We start from the raw sequence: 27,930 nt of genomic DNA, 5'->3' as shown, positions 1-27,930 counted from the left end.
ATGAACTGCAGCCTGCCAGGTTCCTCTGTCCATGGAATTCTCTAGGCAAGAATACTGGAGTGGGTAGTCATTCCCTTTTCCAGGAGATCTTCCTGACCCAGGGATCGAACCCAGGTGTCCTGCATTGCAGGCAGATTCTTTACCATCTCAGCCACCAGGGAAGCCCCAATAAAACATATCTGCAAAGCACAATAAGTTGATGCACAACAACAAAAAGTTTTGACTGAAGTTAACATACTTACGTATACCCCTGTGTAAATACCTCACTTTTTAGTTTTAATTCTGAATTAGGGCTTCCTTGATAGCTCAGCTGGTAAAGAATCCGCCTGAAATGCAGGAGACCTGGGTTGGATACCTGGGTTGGGAGGATCCCCTGGAGAAAGCCATGGCAACCCACTCCAGTATTCTTGCCTGGAGAATCCTCACGGACAGGGGAGTCTGGCGGGCTGCAAAGAGACTGAAACGACTGAGCGACTAAGCACAGCAGAGCACAGGTAAGGATCAGTAAATCCTCACTGACAGAGGAGCCTGGTGGGCTATGGTCTACGGGGTCGCAAAGAGTCAGACCCGACTGAGAGACTGAGCATGCGCGACAAGGGGTTAGCATACAAAATATACAAATGACTCATACACCTCGCCATCCAGAAAAACACACCTATTTTAAAAACGGGCAGAGGTCCTGAACAGATATTTTTCCAAAGAAAACATCCAGATGGATGTCAGGCAAAAAAACATCACTAATCATCATGGAAATGCAATTCAAAACCACAATGATTTAGCACCTTACGTTTGTCAGAATGACTATTACCAAAAAGACAACAAATACCAAGTGTTGGAGAGGATGTGGAGAAAAGGGAACCCTTGTGCACTGTAGGTGGAAATTTAAATTGGTACAGCCACTAAGGAAAACAGTATGGAGATTCCTTAAAAAAATAAAAATAGGAATACCACACAACCCAGCAAGTTCATTTCTGGGAATTTTTCTGAGGAAAACAAAAGCACTAATTTGAAAAGACATATGCACCACTGTGTTCACTGCCTCATTAGTAACAGCCAAGGTATGAAACCAGTCTAAGCAGCCATCAATAGAAGAATGGATAAAGATGTGGTATATGCACAGAATGGAATATTATTCAGTCATAAAAAAAAATGAAATCTTGCTACTTCTCACAACACGAATGGTCATAGAGGGTATTGCTACTGCTGCTGCTAAGTCACTTCAGTCATGTCTGACTCTGTGCGATCCCGTCCCTGGGATTCTCCAGGCAAGAACACTGGAGTGGGTTGCCATTTCCTTCTCCAATGCATACAAGTGAAAAGTGAAAATGAAGTCGCTCAGTCATGTCTGACTCTTCGCAACCCCATGGATTGCAGCCTACCAGGCTCCTCCGTCCATGGGATTTTCCAGGTAAGAGTACTGGAGTGGGGTGATAGAGGGTATTATGCTAAGTGAAATAAGTCAGATAGAGAACGGTAAATATTGTATGATTTCACTTATAAGTAGAACCTAAAAAAAAAAAAACAAAAAAAAAGAACAAATATAACAAAACAGAGGTAGACATATATACAGAGAACAAACTGGTGGTTGCCAAAGGGGAGGTAGGGGATGGGATGAATGAAATAGGTGTGGGAGACTAAGAGGTATAAACTTCCAGTTATAAAGTAAGTAAGTCATAAGGATCTAATGTACAGCATAGGGAATATAGTCAGTAATACTGTAATAACTTTATATGGTGATAGATAGTAACTGGACTTATTATGACCACTTTGTATAAAAATACTGAACCACTACAATATACACCTGAAACGACCCTAATATTGTTAAATAAAAAAAAAAAGAATAACTATTAAAACATACTGGGAAGCCACCGAAAGCAGGCAAAAAGCCTGAGCTTACTTTGGAAAGACAGTGGCAATAAAGAGTAAAAATTCTGAGTTTGTGGCTTTTTGCCTAGAGGGTGTTCCCAATACCCCTTCTACTCCAGTACAGAAATATCAGTCTTACTGCCTACAGGACAGAGTCAGGGTTGATGGAATGGCTGGCAATTTAGAGGAGTAATCCTTAAAGGAAGAGACCTGCAGAAAGGCTAAAATACACAATTGAGTACACAATGTTAAGTATCCCAGACCAACAAGCAAGCATGTACAACGGAGAGTCTGAGGAGCTAGCCAACAGTAAGTGCACATGAGAGAGGAGTTATAAAAGGAAAAAGTAAGGGAGCTTTAGGATGTGACTCTTTCACTGGGGTACTTAGTTAAATTATATCATTTAACAAGAGTACCTCTCCTTAGTGGTAAAATTATTGGCTACATTATCAATATTACTGCAATCACGGAATCTACTACAAAAAGTGGAAGTATCAATAAGGTGTTCTATTGGACCAAATCTCAAGCTTTTAAAAAAAAAAAAAAAAAATCACCCTAATCTTTCAAGACCGCCAGACACACAGCAGCACTTCTAGAGCTCTAGGCAGGGCTCCTAAATACAGCATCTCAATTAAACATCACCAGAAAAATTTATCAAGCTATCTAAAAATAACTATAGCAATTTCAACTGGTAACGTTTCTTTAGATGAGAGTGCAGCTTCTAAGGTGAAGGCTGACACTGATTTAAACAAAGAAGGAAGGCATTTTAGTAAAAGCAAGTGAGCTCTTTGATTGACAGTTCTTAGAAGAAGGTTAAAAATTCAAAAGGAGCGACTGTATGTGGCTCAGAACCTAAAAGCCTTTTTCTCCTCCCAACAGAAGAACAGTCTCAAGTAATAACTAGTTGCCATGGAGATAAGAAACTAGAAAGATCAGAGAACTCAATTTGCAGTTAAATAGGCTGGAAACAAACGCTACTACTTGGTGAAGGGAAACGATTAAAAATATACATGACTGCCAGAGGGAATCTTTTTCACCTAGCATTTCCCAACCTCATTAATGAACAAGAAGTCTAAAAAACCAAATGAAAATCCAAAGTGTCTTGGATTGAACCCATTAAATAAACAAAATTCAGGATTTCAAACATTATCACAAATCCTTCCTACTCTGTATGACTTTGATTCTTTTCAATGGTACTTGTTAGTAAATACTGGAATGAGGCTAAAGTTGTGTTCAAGGACAAACTACTATAACTGAGGGGAGTGGAAATTCAATGGGGAAAAAAAGCATGACAAATGGAAAGGTAACCAGATTAAGAAACAGATTCAAGTGGTGAAAATCTGGATTTTGAAAAATCTTTTCACAACCATTGAATACCTTTGTGAGTGCTGTAAAGAGCTGCAAACGTCACCGTGAAGAAAGTCGTGGAGTATTTCCCAGCATTAACTAAATGAGGAAAGGCTCTTTTTGTGTCTCTGTATCGGCGCAGGCACTGGATGAAGCGAAGCCAAGCAGGAATGCACTGAACAACAGCCCGCACACCATATGAATATTTGTGGCAAATTTCTGGTTCTGTGAAGATTTCAAAGAAGAAAAGATTACAATTAAAAAAAAAAACTTGTTCACATCATCTAGTCATATACTGCATATACTGTAACCATTAGGAAATCTTTAAGAGCAGAGAACCTGCTTTTCAGAATCATTTTTTTCTTTGCAACTATTACATTAAACTTTTTAGTGATCGGTAAGCCGAGGAGAGAAGGTAAAATACACAGTGGGAGCTTATAAAAATCTGCCCACTCAGATTTACAGTTTTGTAATCCATGCCTTTGTGTGCGTGCTCAGTCGTGTCCGACTCTTTTGTGACTACACAGACTGTAGCCCGCCAAGCTCCTCTGTCCATGGGATTCTCTAGGCAAGAATACTGGAGTGGGTTGCCATTCCCTTCTCCAGAGGATCTTCCCAGCCCAGGGATTGAACCCAGGTCTCCTGCATTGACAGGTGGATTCCTTACTGTTGGAGCCACCTGGAAAGGCCCCTTTGTAATCAACTTTGTATAGTTTTACTACACTCCTCTAGAGGAGTGCCTCTAGAGTGCCTCTAGAGGAGTGTAGTAAAACTATAAGACAATTAGAAGTTGAGTACACCAATCAAAGAGGAAAAAAATTAGTGAGCTCTGTAACCTGGAACATCTGGAAAACCAACAGATGTCACTGTTTATGACAGTCAATTTTATGAACTTCAAACCACTACAACATATCCATTATAGGTTGTCCACACTCTTGTTCTTTAAAACAAAAGAAACAAATAACAACAACAGCAACAACAACAACAAAAAACAAAGGGCAAAGTTTACATATTTAAAATGAGAAGAACAGAGTTGGTAAATCAATTTTCTTCAAATTCTGGAAATATATCATAGTGGCTCCACATATAACAGAGTTGTGATTTGCTGGAAGTCAATGAAAATCTGTGTTGGCACTGACATCATTAACTTTCATTAGTCAGATGTTACATAATCTGTCTAAATTTGGTCTTCATCATTAAGGCAAAATTCCCTAACTAGAATACCTGGCATAAGCGATAGTAAGAGTGACAAAAAGAGCCAAAAGGAAAACAAGGAGGTCTCCAGTAAGAACTAAAAAACAACCTCTAATGACTTGCTCAAAGCACTTGATCTAATTTCTAAATAATCAGTATTTTTGATCATCATAAAGCAATACTGTGATGGCAATTGTTGACACTAGAGCATCTGTGATATAATTACCAATGTATTAGAAGTTTTTTAGCTTTAGAATTCTTTAAATGTAAGTTGTAAATCTCCTGGCAAATGAGTGGCTAAAATTATACAATTTAAGAGCCAAATTATATCAGATAAAGATACTGCTAAAACAGTGCCAAGTACATTTAATTAAGTTTGTAATATTATTGGATGAGCTTAAATTTCTCAGTTATCATTCCCAATATTTCTTGGTTTACACTGGCAGTTCAGTAGTGTGGATGCGCATTCATACCCTACCTTCTGACTCATTTGGCAACAGGCCCTCACTTTCGTCCCATTTGAGCTCAAAGCTGTAGAAGCAGATCATGTACTCCAGGTCCATTAGTATCACGGACAGGCTGTTCAGCTGGTCGGCCAGCCAGAAATCAGCAAAGCCTACCTTATGGAAGGGGGCTGTAAACACTCGGAACTAGGAGAAAGAAAAAAATCAGAAAACAAAGAAACAAGAAAATTCATATTAAATTTATCTAATTTGTGTCTGACTCTGAAGCATGATTTAGTTGATAAAATGGAAACCAATGAACCAATCACAAACACAGGGTACCTGGCAACAATAGTTATGTTCAAAATTAGTAATGAAAAGAATGAGTTGAATAGATCACTAAGAAAGAAATTAAAAGGGTGGGTCAGGGGGAAGGCAGGAAGAGCAAGAGTCAAAAAACAGAAAGCAGAGAGGTGGGAAGAGCTGAAGTTGAAAGCAGAGAGAATGGCAGAAATGCACTGAGAGGACATTTACCATTAAGGTCTAAGATAAATTTGCTGGAGACCCATGTGCTATGATTATTTCTGGAACATTCTCCCATCTTAGCTAACTGAATACAAAAATCTTTGCCTACAAAAGGTAGGAAGGGAAAGATAGCACCTTGGCTAAAGTATGTCTTATTCTCTAACCAAAGTCACTTTCGTTTCGCTAATGCCATGGCAATGATCATATCTGTCTTGAAATTACGCCACAAAAACCAGCCCACACCCCACTATTATGAAAACAATGATAAATAAATTCAGGTTATATGTCTTGAACACTAACCCATGTGCTGTATTTTTCTCATGATGCATTTCTTATAATCCATTAACTATAACAAATTCTATGTGCTAGGTGTTATCTATATCCCCATTTTACAGAAGATAATGCCTTCTAACCCTATTTTGCGGAAGCCTGTTTACCACTGCAAAGGAAAATCCTGGCATCGCAGAGAGAGGAGTTAGACACTTATCACCAGAAAGAGGCTCAAACTGTACCAACTTGCCTTGAAAGGCCTTGAGTGAAGTGAAGATGGGCTGAAGGCAGCTTTGCTTCTTACCCTGTTAGACCCTTTCTATCTCACACAGGTGAAAATGAACTCCTAAAACACGGAATTCTAAGCAACTGTTTTGAGAAAATGAGTCTACAGCTCCCCTGCCATCAAGGTATTTACTAGACATATCCAGCCTGGGAGACTACAGCCCTCTTCTCTCAGACTAGGCTGGTTCTTTCTATCCTTTCTCTAAATAATTTCTTTGATTATTTCAGGGAAACAATAAACGGTTTTGTTACAAATCAATTCTGGGCAACAGCTATCCTGGAGCTTTAAAAATTAGAGCAGGGGTCTGCAGAATGCAATATAGGCTTTAAAACATTACTTTCCAGAGTTGACCTATCTTGAGTCCATGGCTCAACCTTTTGATCACTTGCTTACTCTTTCAGCAAGCCAGAATAGATACTATCATCTGCAACCATAAGCTCCAGATACAGCAAACTTTTTTTTTTTTTTTTGCAGGGTAGGGTAGGTAGGAGGTGTTAGGGATTGAGATGTTAATCATTTATGCACAAAGAGGTTCTGGCACCAGTTTGTATAATATCTTAAGAAACTCTAGGTATAGAATGGATTTAAAGGATTCCAAAAGAGAGAAACAAGAGAACAAGTTATGATGTAACAGCAAAGGATCAGGAAGTTTAACTCAGTTGCTAGTCGTGAACTTTTGTGAAATGTCGTGGACTTTTGTGAAACTGGTAGTCTAAAGCAAATTTCTCATTTCTCACTGACATGAGACAGACTACCATTAACTGTCACAACCTGCCAAACCTAGCCTTATAACCTGGCTATTAGAGAAAACCTCTGTAAAAGCAGAAGGGTAGGAGCATGTATTAAATAAGAAACAAAGAAACAGAGGGATGGACTAGGAAAGGAAAGGAGTAGCATAAAATAGAAACTGGGAGGAAGGGAAAAATTACAGAAGAGAGAAGATGAAAAAATAAAGAAAGGAGGGAGTGGTTAATGTTTGTATAAGAGAACCAATGAACTTAATCATAGTCATTCATGCATTTAACAAAGATTCATTAAGTATTTATTATATGTCAAGCATTGTAAAGGTACTGAATAAATAAAACATGGCCTGTACCACCCACAATCCCTTTGGGCAAATAAACACCAAAAGAAATACTGACAGCACCATGCAGTAAATGCTATTACAGATAGGCAAACGAAATGCCCTGGAAATATTTAAAAAGAAGTGAGCAAGTAGTCTGGTCAGAGGTGTAGTGAGCAGAGATGAAGATGAAAATAAACAGAACATACTTAATTCCCTGATAAGTCAGGCCCTGACACATGGTCAAATTCATCTTAGATTTATCTGGATTCCCCCTTTTAAGTGAGAATTCTCCTTCCTTTCTTATTATGGCTAAGGTCTTTCAACTTCTACTTTGCTTTGATTTTAATGAAAATAACAGAGATACAGTATTAAGAAAGCGAGAACAATCTAGATAGCTGATGTTTTACCCACATACACAAAAAGGCAACTAATAAGTTACTACAAAGAATATATGTTAACATCTTCAAATTAATGTAGACAAACAGTTAAGGAGATGAAATCTTAATTTCTACTTATAGATAATCACATTCTTTCAAATCTGATTTTAAGATTCCATTAGTTGATCCACTAATCAAAGTTAAACATCTTACATAAAATGACTACCAGGTCTGTTAAATGGTAGTGTTTAAAAACACAGGTTATGGAGCCAGAATGCCTGAGCTTACATCCCATCTCCATTACATCCTGGCTGTAGGACCCTATTTAAGTTCTTTGAACTTAGGTTTCCTCATTATAAAATGTGGATTAATAGTAGTTCCAATCTCATGGTTTATTAAAAGGAATAAAATAATTGATGAGGAGGGCATGGCAACCCACTCCAGTATTCCTGCCTGGAGAATCCCATGGACAGAGGAACCTGACAGGCTACAGTCCATGGGGTCGCAAAGAGTCGGACACAACTGAGCGACTCACACACACAAAATAACTGATACACATAAAAATGCCCAGACAATGCATTATTAAATGAGAACATTTCTGTACTTATACCAGAGATATATGTAAAAATTTTATTATACAACTAAACAAAATATTAGAAAAACCAATTCCAAAATAATATAGGAAAATGCTTTAAAAACTTCATGCAGCCTTCTATAAGTTGATATCTTTGTTTAGAAAATCTGAAGCATTTTTTAATGCTTCCTAATTGGATTACAATGAGGACAAATACAGATCTGGATAGAGGATATATGAACTAATGAATGTAAAGAAACTGTTATTAGTTTGACATGTAATACTAATATCAAAACAAATCAATTTCTTAAAAATTGGGGAGAGGAATAACATATCAATTCAAATTAAAATATGAATATAAATGGTGCCCAGTGCCTACCACTACGGCCAGGTGACATGTTCTTTTTCCACGAAAAATTAAAGAAAAAAACAGGAAAGGGAAATGCAGTTTACTTTAGGATGAAGCTTTCAAAACAGCTGTATCAGGGAAACATAACTACCATAGAAACATTCTTGTTAATTCACTAGAAATAAATCTAAGAGTAAATTTTCTCAGTGAGATTTGAATTAAAAATAGGTCAATAGGTCAATTAATATTAAAATAATCTATAAATGCTTTTACTATTTACAATTATTACAAATACAACAAACCACAATGCTTCTTTCTGTATGTCACTGCTTCTGACAGTATATTTTACTATTCTCTTATTTCTTCTTCTAATACTACTGCCAATCTATTCCATCAACAAGTTCTCATTTATTAACACACAACAGATGCACAGATAAATATCTACTCAATGGGGAATCATTCTACTAATAAGAATAACTGGTCATGCATGAATCATAGCAGCTTCCTATTTAAACAAAGAAGGATGCACCAGGGAAATGCTCACTTAGCACATAATGTACACAACTGAACTATTTTGTTATTGTAATGATGCAATCATATTAACACATGAATTTTCTAAGTCTTCCAAATCTCATCTGAAATAACTTTATAGATTTCACAATAATCTAGGAAGGAAAAATAGGTGTTTATAATTTTGAAGTTATTTCTTTGTAACCAGAAGAATATTACATTTTTATGAAAATAACACAAAATCCAGAAATAAAATGACAGCCTCAAAATAACAAAGGTAATCTAATATTGTAGAAACTGGAAATGATTTATTTTTAGTACAAATTTCCAATGAGAAAAAAAAATGACCCAAATTTTTGTCTTACAAAAAAAATTCCTCTAAAAAGCATGTTTTTCTAGATGATGACAAAACACATTAAAGGTGATGATATGACTTATTACACACCTCAATAGCTAAGTTCCACACTCAGAATACAAACTTAAAATTAGACCCAGTGGTGCTATACTTAAAGGGAATGATTTGCTATTTATTTATATTCAATAAAGTTTGTGGAAAAGACAGAGACTCTTAATTTGTGATATACAAATAAATACAAATAAATACAAATAAATGAACAATCAACTTGGGGAGAAGGGAAATCAAGATCTGGCCCATTTTCTTTTCCATATTGCTATAAATACTTATATTGGAATATAGGTTGCTTTTAATTTGTTTAGTGCTTACTATATTTTTTTAAGAGAAAGGTCATATTTTATATCTTTAGATATAAAAAATTTAGTTAATGCTATATGTAAAGAGTATACTGCTTAGCACAACAACAAAAATTCTGCTAAGGGGCATACAAAAGGAAAAAGAAAAAAAAATTATAGTTTTCAAGGCAGTATTATTTTACACGGTTAAAAAAAAAAGTGAGACAGTAATTATGGGAATTTTGAAAGTTTGTGCAAACTGGCCAATTACTAATTTTCACTCTATTGTTAGTTGTATTTTATAATCTATGAAATAATTATATAAAATAATTATATTAAAACATTCTCAACTGATTTTCAAAACAGAGCTGGTTAAATTTGAGAGTAAGCAGGAGTTCCTTCCCAGAGCAATCTTTAAATATCCCCAAATGTATAATATAGCTACCATTTTTGCAGGAAATTTCATATCCTAATGCTAAGACTACTTGATTTTGAGATTAAGAAATAGGTAAAATGGAATTTTAAAAGTTAATTTTTCAAACTAAACTTGGAGATCTAACAGCATAATCCTACTACTTTTAGAGACCCAATACTTCACAAAATAAAAATATTTGATGACTTATGGTAATTTAACAGGTATATAATAGCTTAACCACTTGAAAAAAAGGAAACAAAGTTCTACATGTTATCACAGTTGATTAAGTAATCTGTATAGTAAAATAATTATGAATTATTATCACTTTCCAAAATCACTGTAATATCTCGATACTCTACTTCATTATGGAGGAAAAAAAAATACATGAGTGCTTTCCTTGGGGCCACTGTACTGCACAACATGAGGTGTACCAGTTACACTGTGTTCTTTGCTTCTGGAGCTGGGGTACCACTCATTTAAACTACAATGTGAACATGACTTCTGAAGTTGGGTAATACAGGAGTTTTGTTTTCATTGTGGAGAAAGCCAATGATCAATATATCACTCTACAAATGAAACAAAATTTCTGCACTTACCAGCAGTTTAAGCAGCCAAAATCGGGATTTATAATAGAAAGTTTTGGTGGGGTTGATGAGAAAGAAAACCATAAATCCATAAAGGGCAAGTGGGTACACATATGTGGGGATGACACTAATTGGAGCAAAGAAGCATGCCAGAAGGCTCAGGCACCACAATATCCCAAGGAATCCAGCAATCTGATAAAGGATGGGAAAGACAAAAACAAAGAAAATTATTTTTATTTTTACCATTACATAGAAAGTATTTAATAAAACAAAGATAAGAAAAATGGTTTAACTATTACATCAATAATCCCCTTCAAATAGAAAATAGAGTTTAGTACCCACTAAACCAGCCACATAGCTAATGAAAACTGTATTCATAGGATATTATAACTGGTTTGATTACCTCAAAGAGATGCTGATGAGACAAATTGCTTCTTGGATTAAGTTCAAAGATGAGCACATGATTTACTCCAGCCTGTCTCCAACCATACGTGTTGATGCCCAGTAGAAAAAGGAATTCAATCAGAAGAAAGCCACCCCGATAGATTCTTATCAAGGGCCATATATTTCTATCTGTTTCAAGTTTAAATATAGCTGAAAGAACATCAGTTAACTGGTTAGTCAGGAAATCTGCAACATGTCCTTTAACTGTCTTTTCTCTTCTCAATGATACAGCCCTGGCAGAGGAATTTTTAATATTCAAAATGCAACCCTTGGTTATTTCAAGAGCCTGATAAACTTGCTTCAAGATTCTCTTCATTTCACTCTGCAAAATTCTACCAGAATAATTTTTCTGGAAAAGTTGACTTTCAGCCTACTTATCCATGGCGAAATAGCTTAGAATCATCAGCTCAGCTGAGAATTTCTGGCATGACAAAACTTCTTTGGCTTTGGTTTGGCCATCATTGAGCTGGATATAGTAATGTCTACCTCAGAGTTACTATGAAAATTATAAGAAACAGTATACATGAAAGCAATGTGAAAGTTGAAATGTCATATAGATGACAACAGTATTTATAGAATGTTTATTTACTACGTGCTAAGGATTGTATCTTTCCATATAACAATTTGTCTAATTTTCACAATGGCTCTGTGAGTTAAAAACCATTATCTCCACTTGATTGACAAGGAAACTACAGCACAGAAAAGTTAAATAATTTGCTCAGGGTTACCAAGCTAGTATAGGGCAGTGCCAGGATTTTAACTCAGTTTTGCTCCAAAGCCCAAACTCTTAAATTACTACATTCAATTGTCCATATGCCCATACAACTGTTCAGTATCACTACTATCCTATAGCTCTCCAATAATTATAATGTTCAAACATGTGAGCCTCACGATTTAAGTTCCTCACATGATCTGATCTCCAACTCACTTCCCCCAAACTTATCCATAGTGCCCCTAAATTAATTTTTACCGCCTGATAAATTTTATTATTGTTTGAACAAATTCACTTTTCACATCTACTTAAGTTGTTCCCTGTACTTGAAACGGCCTTGTTCCTTCTTTTGACCAATTCTATTTCTACATTATTTAAGAGTCAGATTCTCATCTGTTCATAAATTGACTGAATCAATATGTTTCATTTTGAGCCTATGTGCCAAAAATTTCAGTTTGGCAAACAATTTCTCAATTTTCCAAGTAACTATAAAATTTACTGTTAGTACTCACTTGAAATTTTATACTTGGAGTCAAATACTATAGACCAGATTTCAAGTCTTATATTTAATAGGGCATATTTAATTTTTATAACTCTCAGTTTCCTTGTTGGTCAATAGGGGAGAAAATCTATTCTCATAAGTTTGTTAAGAAGATTAAATCTGAACAACAAAATGGCTAAAACACTGTTTGGCCCATTATGAATATTCAGTATGTATCAGTTTCTTTTTCCTTTTACTTGATGAAAATCAATGTCTTCATTAACTTGACAAATGTTTATGGGGTGCTCATTATGTATGGCATAATTCTAAAACCTGGAGATTCAATAATGAGCAACAGACAAAATAACTGTCTTCAGGAAAGTTCTATTCTATATAATGTCAGATAAGAATTTGAAGAAAATAGTAAAGGGATAAGACTGTTAGGTGTATTTTAGGTAGGGTGGTTGGAAGATGATATTTGCAGGAACCTTAACGAAATACAGACTGGCTTGTGTGAAGGAAAGAGAGGCTGACTCATGTGAAGGAAATAAAGACTAACTTGTATGAGTATCTGGAGGAATGGAGGCTCCAAGTAGAGGGAAAGTACAAAGAACCCTAAGATATGTATAAGCCTCATGTAGTCCAGGGACAGGAAGAAGACCAGGTCCACTGTGACTGTAATGAATAAGAGGTAAAGTGGCAAAAAGTTACCTAAAGGCATATGAGGTAGGATTTGTTGTACTTTGTCAAGATTTAAGCTTTTACTCAGATGTATGAGGCAAATGAAAGGTTTTGCATATAAGTGATACAACCAGACTAATAATTTTAAAGGGCTACTCTATCTGTCATGTGAAGAACAGATTGCAAAGGAATAAGTATGGTAACAAGAAGATTAGTTAGGTGGTTAAAATTTTTTTTAAAATGTGTATATAGTTTTATATATTGATTCCCAAGCAAAGAACACATATACATTATAACAGTCAGGAAACAAAAATAAGTGCAAATCCCAAAGAATACGCAGTTAAACTACTAGAACTAATAAATGCAGCAAAATTGCAGTCTACGAGATCAACACACAAAATTCAGTTGTCCTTACATACACCAGCAATGAACAGTCAAATGAAATTAAGAAAATAATTTCAATTACAAGAGCATACAAAAGAATAAAACATCAAGGAATAAATCTAACCAAGAAGGTGAAAGACTTGTACACTGAAAACCACAAAACACTGCTGAAAGAAATCCCATATTCATGGATTGGAAGATGCGATACTGTTCAAATGGCAATGTTATTCAAAGTACTTTACAGATTCAATACAATCTGTATCAAAATTCTAATGACTCTTCTTTTCTTTTGGCAGAAATGAAAAATTGATACTCAAATTCATGTGGAATTATAAGAGGTCCCCAGATAACAGCCAAAACAATACTGAATAAAAAAGGTGGAGGACTCACAACTCATGATTTCAAATTTTACTCCCAAATAGTACTGGTGTAAACATAAGACATACAGACAAATGAAATACAGTAAGAGCTGAGAAAAAAAAATTTATACATCTATGGTTGATTGATTTTCAACAAGAGAGCCAAGACTATTCAATGAAAAAGAATATTCTCTTCAACAAATAATGCAGAGACAACTGGTTATGCACCAACTGGTTATTCACATGCAAAAGAATGAAGTTGACTCCATTCTTCACAGCATGTACAAAAATTAGTTCAAAATGGATGAATAAGCTAAATATAAGAGCTAAAACTATAGAACTCTTAGAAGAAAATATATGGGTAAACCTTGAGAACTTTGGCTGGATTCGGCAATGGCTTCTAAGATATGACACCAAAAGCATGAGTAACACAACATCAAAAACAGATAAATTGGACTTCATCAAAATTAAAAAATTTGTATATCAAAGGACATTATCAAGAAAAGAAAAAGATAATCTAAAAAATGGGAGAAAATATTTGCAAATTATGTAACTGATAAGGATCTAGTAACCAGAATATATAAAGAACTCTAGCAAATTAGCAATAAGAAGACAACTCAATTAAAAAATGGACAAAGGACTTGGACAGATATTTTTCCAAAGAAAATATACAAATAGCCAATAAGCACATGAAAAGATGTTCAATATCATTAGTCATTGAAAGTGAAAGAAAGAGTTAGTTGCTCAGTTGGGTCTGACTCTTTATGACCCCATGGACTGTAAGCCTACCAGGCTCCTCTGTCCATGGAATCCTCCAGGCAAGAATACTGGAGTGGGTAGCCATTTCCTTCTCCAGGGGCTCTTTCTGACTCAGGGAATCAAACCCGGGTCTCCTGCATTGCAGTCAGACTCTTTATTTTCTGAGCCACCAAAATTACTTGGACAGACATTTTTCCAAAGAAAATACATAAACACATGAAATGATGCTTAATATCATTAGTCATGAGAAAAGTGCAAATCAAAACCATATAAGTATACTACTTCAAACCCACTAGGATGGCTATAGTTAAAAAAAAAAAAGGAAATTCCCAAGTATTGATGAGAATGTGAAGAAAATAGAATCCTCATAAACTGCTGGTGGAAACAGAAAATGGTGGAGCCTCTGTAGAAAATAATTTGGTGGCACCTCACAAGGTTAAAAAGCATTATCATATAATTAAGCAATTCCACTGCTAGATATATATTCAAAAAATTGAAAACTGGTACTCAAACAAATCCATGTATACATGTGTTCAAAGCAACAAAATTCACATTAGCCAAAAGGGAGAAACAACCCAGTATAGCATATATTCAGTTTTGGTAGATATTGCCAAGTAGATCTCCAAAGTACTATAACCATTTCCTTTCATTGACTTTAATATCTTCATGGTATTCCATTGCATAGGAATAATGTCATATTTTTTTTTATTTTTTTGGTTTCTGATATTCATTTATTTTCTTACTCAAAAAAAAAAAATCAAGCATTGCGTTCCTTTTGCGTAATTATGAAATGCAAAAGGAGATAGAGCTGGAAATCTTTCACAGTAATTTCTTTTGGAGTTTTGGCCAGTATTCCCCCATGATAGAATTTTCTTTTGTTCTGAGATACATGGGATGAAATTGCTTGAACAAGTGATATTTGACGATATTGATGACTGTTTCACAAGAAGCACAAATACTCATATTTCCTTGTCACCAGGTGAATCATTTTCAAACTGCTTCATACGAAATATGATCAAGTCAATTATTTAAAATACAGCCTACAGGGAAAGGCTGTATTGTTTGTTATTCTTTTTGAATAACAAAATTGTTATTTTGTTCCTGAAATTGTTTGTTATTCTTTTTGAAACAAATTAAATATTTACTTTTAATATGCTTTCTAAAACAAACTCTTTCAGAACAGTGAATAGGTACAAGATTTCAATTTGAGGTTTTAGGTATAAGGAAGGCTTATTCTTCTTGGTTTTTTAGTTTTCATTTTACTTAAGCTGATGTTATTCTTCTGCATTTCATGCACCATCTTCGTGCCTTTCTAACTACATCATTTCATTGGATGCTTTCAACTTTTTCCAGCATCTTTTTTTTTTTTTTAATTTTGCACTTGCCTCCTCTCTAAAGTGCATTAACGCAGTTTCATTTAAACCTCAGATCACATATTTTTTTTTTTAAACAGTTCCTGATAGACATTTGAGACATAAATGCTGGAGAGGGTGTGGAGAAAAGGGAACCCTCTTACACTGTTGGTGGGAATGCAAACTAGTACAGCCACTATGGAAAACAGTGTGGAGATTTCTTAAAAAACTGGAAATAGAACTGCCATATGACCCAGCAATACCACTTCTGGGCATACACACCGAGGAAACCAGATCTGAAAGAGACACATGCACCCCAATGTTCATCGCAGCACTGTTTATAATAGCCAGGACATGGAAGCAGCCTAGATGCCCATCAGCAGATGAATGGATAAGGAAGCTGTGGTACATATACACCATGGAATATTACTCAGCCATTAAAAAGAATTCATTTGAATCAGTTCTAATGAGATGGATGAAACTGGAGCCCATTATACAGAGTGAAGTAAGCCAGAAAGATAAAGAACATTACAGCATACTAACACATATATATGGAATTTAGAAAGATGGTAATGATAACCCTATATGCAAAACAGAAAAAGAGACACAGAAGTACAGAACAGACTTTGAACTCTGTGGGAGAAGGTGAGGGTGGGATGTTTCAAAAGAACAGCATGTATATTATCTATGGTGAAACAGATCACTAGCCCAGGTGAGATGCATGAGACGAGTGCTCAAGCCTGGTGCACTGGGAGGACCCAGAGGAGTCGGGTGGAGAGGGAGGTGGGAGGGGGGATCGGGATGGGGAATACTCGTAACTCTATGGCTGATTCGTGTCAATGTATGACAAAACCCACTGAAATGTTGTGAAGTAATTGGTCTCCAACTAATAAAATAAAATTTAAAAAAAAAAAACAACAAAAAACAAAATGGCAATGAATACCCTCCTTTCATACATGTCTTTGCACTCAGGTACAAGTATGTTTATAAGATAAACTTATAAGAATAATATGTTTAATCAAACTGATTGTATTACAAATTTTTATATATATTGCCAGCTTTCTAAAGAGACTGCAACAATTAATACTCTTACCACTAGTATGCAAGTACTTGCTATTTCACACTCATATGTACTTTAAAAATTTTTTTTTAATTGGAGCATAGTCAACATAAAATGTTGTGTTACTTTCTGCTATACAGCAAAGTGAATCAGTCATACATATATCCATTCTTTTTTAGACTCTTTTCTCACATAGGTTACTCAGGAGTACTGAATAGAGTTCCTTGTGCAACACAGTGGGTCTTTATTAGTTATCTATTTCATAAATAGTAGTGTGTATATGTCAATCTCAACTTCCCAATTTATCCTTCTCTCCCATCCCCCCCAGTAACCATAAGATTGTTTTTTACATGTATAACTCTTTTTCATAAATAACTTTGTTTATACCATTTTTTTTTAGATTCCACATATAAGTGGTATCATACGATATTTGTCTTTCTTTGTCTGACTTACTTCACTCAGTATGACAATCTCTGGGCCCATCCACGTTGCTGCAAAGGGCATTATTTCATTCTTTTTTATGGCTGAGTAATAGTCCATTGTATATATGTACCACATCTTCTTTATCCATTCCTCTGTCAATGAACATTTAGGTTGCTTCCATGTCTTGGCTATTGTAAATAGTGCTGCAGCGAACACTGGGGTACATGTATCTTTTTGAATTATGGTTTTCTCCAGGTTTATGCCCAGGAGTGGGACTGCTAGATCATATGGTAGCTCTGTTTATAGTTTTTAAGCAACTACCATACTGTTCTCCATAGTGGCTGTACCAATTTACATTCCCACCAACAGTGTAGAAGGTTTCCCTCATGGCACTTTTAATGATCAACCCTTAACTCTGTTCAACCAAAAAGTGAAATGTGACATATTATTATTATATCAATTAAATATAGGTTACCAGGAAACTACAAGAAAAAGTTTTTAAAAAATCTGAGCAGATAACTTTTCATCTTCATAACACTAAATATCTGGAATATGTGAGTTTCAGACAAATTATTAAATATTAGGTCATGTCCCCTTGAGGAACTACAGCAATTATGCACACTATTTTTTTATGTCAGTGTTTGAAAAAAGAATCATGCTTGTACATGCATTACTACTGCTGAGTTTCTCTCTCAATTCTCAACTCTGTTATCTTTTAAGCAACCGCTGGGAGATAAATAAGGATAGACAGCTGGCTTTAACCGTATTTATCTCACAGACACACAAAGATTAAACAAAGAAGGGTTCTGAGGGGAGAGAACATAAATGCACAATGCTAAATGCATAAAGCACACATTAGAAAGCAAATCAGACTGTCTCACAAGAACACAGGCTACATATATGAAAGAAAACAAACCCCCAACATGTCCCTGAATTTAAGAAAACAACGTTTCAATTCATTCACATAAAAAGAATGAAGCTTATTTATCTATATCCTTTTGTCTTATTTAATGATGGTAATAATGATAACACCATGCTCATCTTGGAAAGGAAAGAAAAAATTTCACACACAGATGAGTAAGGTTTTTCCTATAGAAAGAACAACTTCCATCTCATACGACATATACTTCAAATTGACACAGTATTTCACACCTATAAATGTTTTACTGATACCTCTTAGCTGATGTCTATGAACTGGTTTCAAGGTATCTTTTCATTTGTATCATCTAATACTCTTCTTCACCTTAGGTGAATTTACCACTTCTCTCCTTCAAAACTTATTCCCTCCTCTTATGCTTCACCCTCTAGAAAGGCCAACTAAATCTCTGCTCATCTGTCTCTTTCTCTTGGAATGCCTTTTATTTCATCAATGCCCAGGATAAATACCATTTCTTTCATAAAGTCTTCCCTGAAGCTCTCATTTGAAAGTAATCACTTGTTCCCTTGACCTGTTTAGAAAATACTTCCTATTCTGTAGTGTATTATTATTGTTTTAATATGTCTCAATCTCCCTTATGTAACGATAAGCTTCATGAGGAAAGTAATTCTCTTATTTATCTTAAGGTAGCAAGCCTAATCATAGATATATAAAATTTACTTGTTGAATGAATTCTCATACAATGCTGTAAATTTAAGGTATTAAACTCATTTAACAAGTGAGGAAATTGTTTTGGAGAACTTAGATGATGTCCTTAAAGTCAACTAGCAAATTAATAATTAACAAATAGTTGAGCTGGGACTGCAACTCAGGCAAGGCCTTTTGAAAGTAAGTCCGTGTTTTTCCCATAACAGTTAGCTTGATAATCAATCTAGGACTAAGTTCTTTTTTATTGTAGTATTTCCATGCATTCTATGTAAGTAAACTGCATTCATCCCTAAAGATACAGAACTAGATTTAACCTGCACTGAAAAAAAAAAAAAGCCACAAAAAGACACTGGTAACTATAAGAGGCAAGAGTGGTTGCATAGAGACAAGTTCAGAAGGTTGTTGCAGTATACTAAGCAAATGGTTGTTTAGACAAGGATGGTATTGGTCGGGGTGGACAGATTCAGAACTTTATTGAGGACAGGGCAACAGGATTTGGTGATGGATTGGAGAAAAGGTTAAAGGTTTTTGGCTTGAGAAACTGGTGAGAGGTGATGCTATACGGAAGAGAAAGCATATTTAGTGATAAAAAAAATTTGTCTAAGTTTAAGACTCTAAGTAGTCAATGAGATATCATTTCAGAGGAAAAAGTATATAAGCTTGGGAGTTATTAGCATACAGATGATAGTTTTAGCCATAGGCTTGAATAAGATCACCTAGCTAGAAAATGCATGTAGAAAGAGAAAGATTTGAACATTAAACTCAGAGGTACTCCCCAATATTTAGATGCCAAAAGTAAAGAATAACTAGCAAAAGAGACTGGGAAAAAACTGCCAGCGAAGTTTAATAAGAAAACCAGCAGAGTGTGGTTTCCCAACAAAATCAGCTAAAGAAAAGGTTTCAAGGAGTGATCCACAATATCAAATGCTGCTGAGAGGTAAGTCAAATGCTGCTGGGTGGTTTAGTAAGATTATGCCTTCCTTGTTATATCATTTCTTGACATTGGGAAGGCACTTGTTTCCAATTCCTCCTACCTCTATAATTTTTAAATTCTATAGAATAGAATATTATATAACCAAGTTTATTAAAATCATATGCAAAGTAATTGAAAATAGGTTCTAGAAATGATGCAAGAGAGTCTCCAAAAAGCAAAGTAAATGAGCTTGTTTAGCGTGTAAATTTTGTAATATTTATTTACTCTCATCTGTGATCAAGGGAGCTGAGGTTCCTGAACCCTGAAAATGATGGAGAATAGAGTCACAAACTAGCAACGTTTAAAGGGGTAACTATATCCAAAAGGAAAAAAAGAGCCAAAATAACCAACCAACACCCACTCTCCCATCAGTTATACAAACAAAAGACTTAACCCTGACAGATTTCTCTTTCAGTAGCTTTGGTAGTTAGTGGTAGCTTTGTTAGAAGGACAGGATATGACATAAGCAGATCAGTCAGAATAATTTAATTCAAAATTTAAACTACTCACCGGCAAGCACAAGAGTAATATTCAATACAATGAATATTCCACAAAATAGGCCAACTCTAAAAGTAGTCCATGCTGGTGCAGGCTATAGAGAGAGGGAAATGGCATTTTGAGTACAGGGCAAAATACTGAATACATTAAGCATACAGTATAATAAAATTAGTACTACAGGCCTCAAAGTCCTACAGAGAAAACAGAAATATTTTATGATGGGAATTTTCATAAATCTGAGCTGGAGAATCATCATTATCCAGTAATATTAGAATTGAGTCACCTGTTTAATTATTTTTTAGAAATACGTGTCACTAAATAAAGAAAATTAAGATCTAAAACATCAAATTATATAAACATTGAGTTTTCTTATAAAAAAGATTTAAGTGCAATTTCATTTTTACAATGTGTACATCTTTAAATTTAGGAAGTCAGTATTACTCAATTAGAGTTCACATATTTGGTACTATATAATTAGAGACAATGGTAAAAATAAGAATACATTTCTGAGTATTTACAGTATTAAACCAGAGTAACTTCAAGTCAATTTGTAAATATATACTAGAGATTCTCAAGTGAAAGGCATTTCAGAATATCATTTCATAAGTGAAAGTGAAGTCGCTCAGTTGTGTTGGACTCTTTGTGACCTCACAGACTGTAGCCTACCAGGTTCCACTGTCCATGGGATTTTCCCGGCAAGAATACCGGAATGAGTTGCCATTTCCTTCTCCAGGAGATCCTCCCGACCCAGGGACTGAACCCTGTCTCCCGCAATGTAAGCAGACGTTTTACCGTCTGAGCCACCAGGGAAGTCCCATTTTCTGGCATAAAAAGCCAACTGCTCTCGCACCATTTGTTTGACGAATTTGAAAAGACGATCCTCTCTCCAGTGAAGTGCCTTTTTGCATCTTCATTGACAATTAATTGTTCATATATTTATTGGTCTATTTTTGGACTCTCTATTCTATTCCATTAATCTATTTGCCTATCCTGACACTAATAACACACTGTCCTGATTACTGTAGCTTTAGTGTTGATAACACATAGTGTTAATCCTTCAACTTAAGTTGTTTCAAAGTTGTTTTGGCTCTTCTTGGTCCTCTGTAATTTCACATAAATTTTTAAATTTGCTTACTAGTTATTTTTTAAAAGGTCTGTTGAGATTTTGAGTTTGTGATGCATCTATGAAACAACTTAGGAAGATGCAATATTTTTAAAATACTTGGTTTTCTAATTTCTCTCACATCTATCTTCTTTAATTTTTCTCCATCATGTTTTATACAGCTTTCAATATAAAAGTCTTGCACATCTTCTGTTAGACTTATCCCTAAATATCTATATATTGATCTTGTAATCATCAACCTTGCTAAAAAACTCACTAATTAGTGCATATAGCTGTTCTATAGATCCATTGGATTTTCTATTAGGTCCTCATGACATCAGCAAAAAACAAAACCAAAACAATCCACCAGTTTTACTTCTCTCTCTCTCATCTAATTGTCTTTAATTTCTTTTGCTTACCATACGGCACTGGCCCTAACCTCCAGAACAATGCTAAACAGAACTGGTAAGAATGAATATACTCTTTTGTTCCCAGTTAGGGAGAAAGCATTCAATGTTTCACCATTAAGTATGATATCAGTTTTAGGTTTTTCATAAACACCTTAAATAGGGATGAAGAAGCTCTTTTTATTATTGATTTCCATCCCAGTCTGGTCAGAAAACATACTTTCTATGATTTAAATCTTTTTAAATTTATTAGGATTTAGCTTATGACACAAAAGATATCACTTAAACTGTTTTTTGGTATAACTACTATGCAGATATCATTTGACAGATGCTTTTTTATGCATAACTATTGCATTTTGGATGAAAGTATGAGGAGCCCAGAATATCTGAACCCCCCCCCACTTTCATATCATCAAATAAATATCTCATCTTAATTATCTGCTCACACGAAGTTAGCATGTCAGAATAAAGAACAGCAGTAGTACAGGGTAAGAAGATAAAGGTCAGAAGACATTAAAATTTATTATGAAGTAAGATTTGGCATCTGATTTTTTTAAATGAGAATAACAGTAGTAATAAGTACTCACAAACTTTGGGTGAAACATTTTTTAGAGTAATGAAACCAGTATATTTTATCACCTGAGAGAGAGAGAGAGAGAGAGAGAGAGAGAGAGTGAGAGTGTGTGCGTGTGTGTGTGTGTGTGTGCGTGTGCGTGTGTGTGTGCGCGCGCATACACACATGCTCAGTCAGGTCCAACTCTCTGGAGCCCCATGGACCATAGCCCATCAGGCTCCTCTGTCCATGGAATTTTGCAGGCAAGAATACTGGAGTGGGTTGCCATTTCCTACTCCAGGGGATCTTTCTGACCCAGGAGTGACCCCTGATTTCTTGCTTCTCCTGCATTGGTAAGTGGATTCTTTACCACTAGTGCCACCTGGGAAGCCCCCTAAAAGACTGTGTTGATTATTAAATAGGTCACATGAACCAACTGAACAACTGCAAATACTAACCTGAGCAGCTCCCAAAGGGGGAACACGTAAACGCTTCATAGCTTTTTGTCTGTCACCATCTTCAAGTTCATTGGTCACTACAGCCTAAAAGACACATTGTTAAATATTTATGCAGGTTATACTAAACTTGAGTAATGCATAAATAATTTTGATAATATATATGGCATTCTGATATACTCTTGGTGAGTATATATTGAATAAAGCAAAAGGAAAAATCATGAGTAAGAATATATGTATTCAAAGCAACTAACAACAAAAGGAGAATAAAAATGAGGAACTACCTCATTTAAAATAAGACTTTAATGTTATCAAAAATATGTGGTATATAAGTGAGATGACTGTACCTCAGTCTCAGAGATGAGCTGGTTGATTTTCTTGCATGTATAAAATGGGGCTACTTCTACATGAGCCACTCGCCAATCTGCTCCACGAGATGTTTCCAGGATCTTGTCATGCTTTTTAAGGATTTTTCGGAACCCTGTAAAATTCAGATTCTACAGAAAGAAATAAGAAACACTACTGTAATTTCCACCACTATAAGAGAAAATGAAAAACAATAAGCACCTTGCACTGACTGAGATGAATGAAGATTGAGCACCAAGGGAAATGGCAATGCTTTTATAAAAGCATTTATTATAAAAAGATAAGACTCTTCTTTCTTATTTCATTTATTCATTTCAAGGTAGTATGCTATTAATGATACAAAGAAACTCTAGATTATGAATCCTATTATTTTAGTTTCACGTAAATTAATGGAAGTCCTAAACGTAAAACATTTTCATTTCCATTTTCCTATGTACAACTCTTTTCAAAATAGCTAATTTATATTATTTTGCTTCTTTGATCAAAAGAATATATCCAGAAAATATTCTGGGTATATCATGAACTGAATACATTTATTAGTTCTTTGCTTTTTAAAGGACTGGTATAGCTATTCATCTCCCCCCTACTCTGCAAACATGTACAAACAAGCATGGAAAACAGACTATCATCTATTTCTCTTAACTTTCATTTTGTTTTCATACATTCTGTTTGAGGATGGGTGTGCAAAGAACCAGTGGAAAAGAAGTGATCTTATGTATAGGGTTTTGCTGATAATGAGTAGGAACTTCTACTTTTCCTCCATTTCAGCAATATAAAAATACTATACTTTTCTATATTCTCAAATTCTATTGTTCTTTGATCAACAGAAAAAAAATACAAAATCGTGGATTTGCAAGTTTCTTTAAAACAGATCTCCCAAATTTCCTCATCATATATCTCCATCAGTTTAAAAAAAAAAAGAGCAGTCATTCTAAATTAGGTTTTGCATGCTTGCTGGTTTGTTAATACTTTTTTTGATACTTTAATAGATCATTTTAAACTCCCCTTGGGGAGGATACCTCATGATTTGAAGACTGGTTACAATACATTTTCCTTTCTCCTCATTTGCAAAATAAATGTATTCTTACAGTATAGATAATCTCAAAGGATAAAAGAGAGATAAGAACTTTTATGAACAATTATTTTTCCAGAAGCTTTTCTTAATAATGACCCCAAAACAAAAACTTATGGCAAAATTAATAAAATTTAATAAGAGTACTTCCCCATAACAGTAAGCATAATTAATAAAATATGAAATGTTAAAGAAAGTAGAATTATGAAAGGGAAAGATGGAAATAAATACATGCATTAAGGACTTAACATTATTGCAGAATTGACACTTTAATTACATTTTAAAATTCCAATATTCATTCATGGTAATATTTTTATTATATAATCTCTAGTTTTTATATAGTGATGATCTTAACTAGATTAGAAGTAACAGTGGCAAGAATAAAATGGAAATACAACACAGCACATTAGGTTTCTTTAAAGATTTGGGAGATGTTTTTGCCTATTTAATTATTATTAAACAAATAATCTGTTTTTCAGTATGTTCTTTACAGATTTAACTATATGAACAAATTTACAATTTTGAGTGCCATGAAAATGAATAAATGCCATGCATTTCTATAAGTTATTATACACAGTAGCTCAACTTTTCAGACTGGGTTTTAAAATTTTCTTTTGCAGGTCTTTTTTTTAATAGTCATATAGAGATAATAAAACTGAAAGGGCTCTTAGTAGCAAGTTGAAAAGTCAGTATCTTTTACATTATTTGTGTTAGTTGCAGGGAAGTTAACAGTTCAGTTGCTTTTGTAGAAATTTTGCTATAGGTGGGGGTATAAATGTTCTTACATAGCTAGCAGTGATTGGGTAGATATATATTATTTCTTCTACTCACTATTTAGAGATGCTTCTAAAAATAGGTAGCAGACTATTACTCTTTGAGTCAAGGGTTACTCCTCAATACTGTATAAAAAGGTGTGGGGAAAATTATCTTCAAAACCTAAGCCTTGTTAACATTATTTTATCATCTCTGATATCTGATTTTAAGAATAAATGAAATTCCAGTAAGAATTGAAAGAATAACACGCTAAGAATTTCCCTTTTTGGATTGACACATTGTATAGCTCAAGGTAATTCTAATATAATTTCTCAGTCATGTAAAGGTTCTATCCTCCACGATAAGAACTGAGGTACCTGATAGTTCTGCAGCAGGATAAGACTGAGGTAGAACTCGCTGAAGGCCAGTTTAAGGTCTTTAATGTTCCTGTGCTGGACACGTTCCTCATGGGACAGGTGGAAGACTGGCTTTCTGCGCTGTCGCAGCGTGGTAACACCAGTGCTTTCTTTCTGCGCATCCAGTGATGACTGAAGCTCATTCTGAAGGGTAGCAAACCTGCGCTGAGCCTCTGCGAGCTTTTCTATAAGGAATAAAACAGAACTGTCAGATCATCACGATAAAAAAACTCGCAAAAGTTCTCACTGACTTCTGAATTTTAACCAATTAGTTTCCCTAAAATTTCTAGGGAAAAAATACTGCATTGTAATATTTAGAAAGAGATAGGAAAAACATGTTTTAGGGTAACAGCCTCCTTTCATTCTAGCCCACACTTCACCCCCTGCAAAACCTCAAGTGTACTCTTTCTTTTTACAGATGAAGAATGGTGACATAGATTTAAGAGCTGCTAAGAGTGAGACTACAAAATGGTACAAGCTGCTTTGTAATCTGGAAAACAGTTTAGAGATTTTTAAAAAGTTAAAACATAGAGTTATCTTAAGATCCAGCCATTTCACTCCTAGTACACACCCAGGAAAACTGAAAATAAAATACATGTAACTCTACGGCTGATTCACATCAATGTATGACAAAATCCACTGAAATGTTGTGAAGTAATTAGCCTCCAACTAATAAAAAAAAAGAAAAAAAAAAACATGCACACAAAAACTTGTACATATATACAAACTGGTATTCATAATAATCAAAAAGTGGAAACAACCCAAATACCCTCTAACTGGTGAATGGTAAGAAAAATATGGTATATAGATACAGTGGAGTATTGTTCAGCCGTAAAGAATGAATTATTGCCATTTGTAGCAACATGAATGAATTGAGAGATTATTACAGCAAGTGAAGTCAGTCAGACAGAAAGGCAGCCAAAACATAATCTATGAATCAGGAGGGGGAAGTAGGAGTGGCTCCTTTCTCTATTTTATGAAATATCAATAATCTCAGATACACAAATGATACCACCCTTACGGAAGAAAGCAAAAAAGAACTAAAGAGCCTCTTGATGAGCGACTGAACTGAATTTTTGCCTCCCAACCTGCAACTTGAGTTCTGCCTATCGGTTAGTTCTCAAAGGGAAATGCTTCTTTCACAGGAACACAGCAATGGTTCTACTGAATTGGAAGATGAGACTTCCATCTGGCCATTTTGGGCTCATGATACCACTGAACCAGAAGGCAAAGGTGTTTACTGGTTAAGTGTTTCTGATTACCAAGGGGAACAGGTAACACAACAGTAGAAAGGAGGATTGTGTCTGCAACCCAGGAGACTCTCTGGAACACATCCTAGGACTTTAATGATCAATAATAAAAGTTACTGAAAACTAAAGCAATCCAAAAAAGACAGAATTACTGAGGATTCAGCCCCTTTAAGAATTAAAGTCTGGGTTATCCCACCTGGTAAAGAATCCTCACCAGCTAAGATACTGGCTGAGAGCAAAGAAAATATGGAATGGGCAGTGGAAAAAGAAAATCATCGATATCAACTACCACTTCTTGACCTTCTTGTTCTGTCTTTTACATGTCTTGTATAGTCCTCTCTATCTCTTTGTGTTGCATTCTGAGTACTTCAGCTCTACCTTCCATTTTATAAATTCTCTCTTAAAGTCTACCCAATTCATAGTGTTAGCAACTTTATTATCATTTAAAAATTTCTAATTGATTATTTTTAAAAGTCAATTTTGATAGTTTCTACTCTGCTCATGGTTTTGATTCACTCTTTTATGTCTACAGTCATAATAAGTATATGCTTTATTTTGCATCTGAAAATTTTCAAATTCTACATATCCTTTCATTGCTAAACTGTATTTTACCAAATGGATATACCACATTTTGTTTAAATGTTCATCAGTTCATAGACATTTGGATTGTTTTTAAGTCTTTTTAGGCCTTCCCTGGTGGCTCAGATGATAAAGCATCTGCCTACAATGCAGGAGACCAGGGTTCAATCCCTGGTCAGGAAGATCTCCCGGAGAAGGAAATGGCAACCCACTCCAGTATTCTTGCCTGGAAAATCCCAAGGAAGGAGGAGCCTGGTAGGCTACAGTCCATGGTGTCACAAAGAGTCGGACACGATTGAGTGATTTCACTTTTCTTTTAAGTCTTTTCACTATATAAATTATGCTGCTGTTAAGATTCACATACAAGTTTTGTGTGGACTATCATCTTCATCTTTGCAAACGTGGGCTCAATTCATGTTTGTTGCATGAATGAATGACTATGTAGGAAAAAAGTTCTCTCTACTAATTCAAGTTCCTACACAGACATAAGGAAAAATAAAAACTTCAAGGGTTATTTTGTTACTTTCTTTAAACTAGTGATTCTCTTTCTCAAGGACAAGACTATCTAGAAGAGCATGTGAGGGAGAATCCCTAGGGGGGAGTGCGGAGGATAATGCATATGGAATTTTAAAAAAAATTAATGTTACTACAGTTATGGTGTGAGAGTTCTAAACTTATCCAAAGGGGCATAGGTTTTAAAAGGATGAAAAAGACTGCTTTTTTGACACCAAGTGTCCACGTCTATTTTGTAATGATATCACTGTTTTCTA

The 27,930-nt window shown here is 34.9% G+C and overlaps 1 protein-coding gene across 1 annotated transcript in view; it reads right to left on the bottom strand.

Moving 5' to 3' along the window:
- Positions 1-27,930, bottom strand: part of XPR1 (xenotropic and polytropic retrovirus receptor 1) — a 191,026-nt gene that overhangs the window by 30,821 nt on the left and 132,275 nt on the right. The window contains exons 4-11 of the mRNA XM_065936157.1: positions 25,293-25,516; positions 23,072-23,221; positions 22,728-22,811; positions 20,220-20,301; positions 10,900-11,090; positions 10,509-10,688; positions 4,886-5,057; positions 3,244-3,438 (exon numbers count right to left, since the gene is read on the bottom strand). Of these exons, the coding sequence (XP_065792229.1) occupies positions 3,244-3,438; positions 4,886-5,057; positions 10,509-10,688; positions 10,900-11,090; positions 20,220-20,301; positions 22,728-22,811; positions 23,072-23,221; positions 25,293-25,516 (1,278 nt within the window). The remainder of the gene's footprint in view (positions 1-3,243; positions 3,439-4,885; positions 5,058-10,508; positions 10,689-10,899; positions 11,091-20,219; positions 20,302-22,727; positions 22,812-23,071; positions 23,222-25,292; positions 25,517-27,930) is intronic.

The sequence above is a fragment of the Muntiacus reevesi genome, chromosome 5 (assembly GCF_963930625.1).
Source record: "Muntiacus reevesi chromosome 5, mMunRee1.1, whole genome shotgun sequence".
Classification (NCBI taxonomy): domain Eukaryota; kingdom Metazoa; phylum Chordata; class Mammalia; order Artiodactyla; family Cervidae; genus Muntiacus; species Muntiacus reevesi.
Note: the sequence above shows the minus strand (reverse complement) of the source record. Positions and strands in the feature narration are given on the sequence as shown.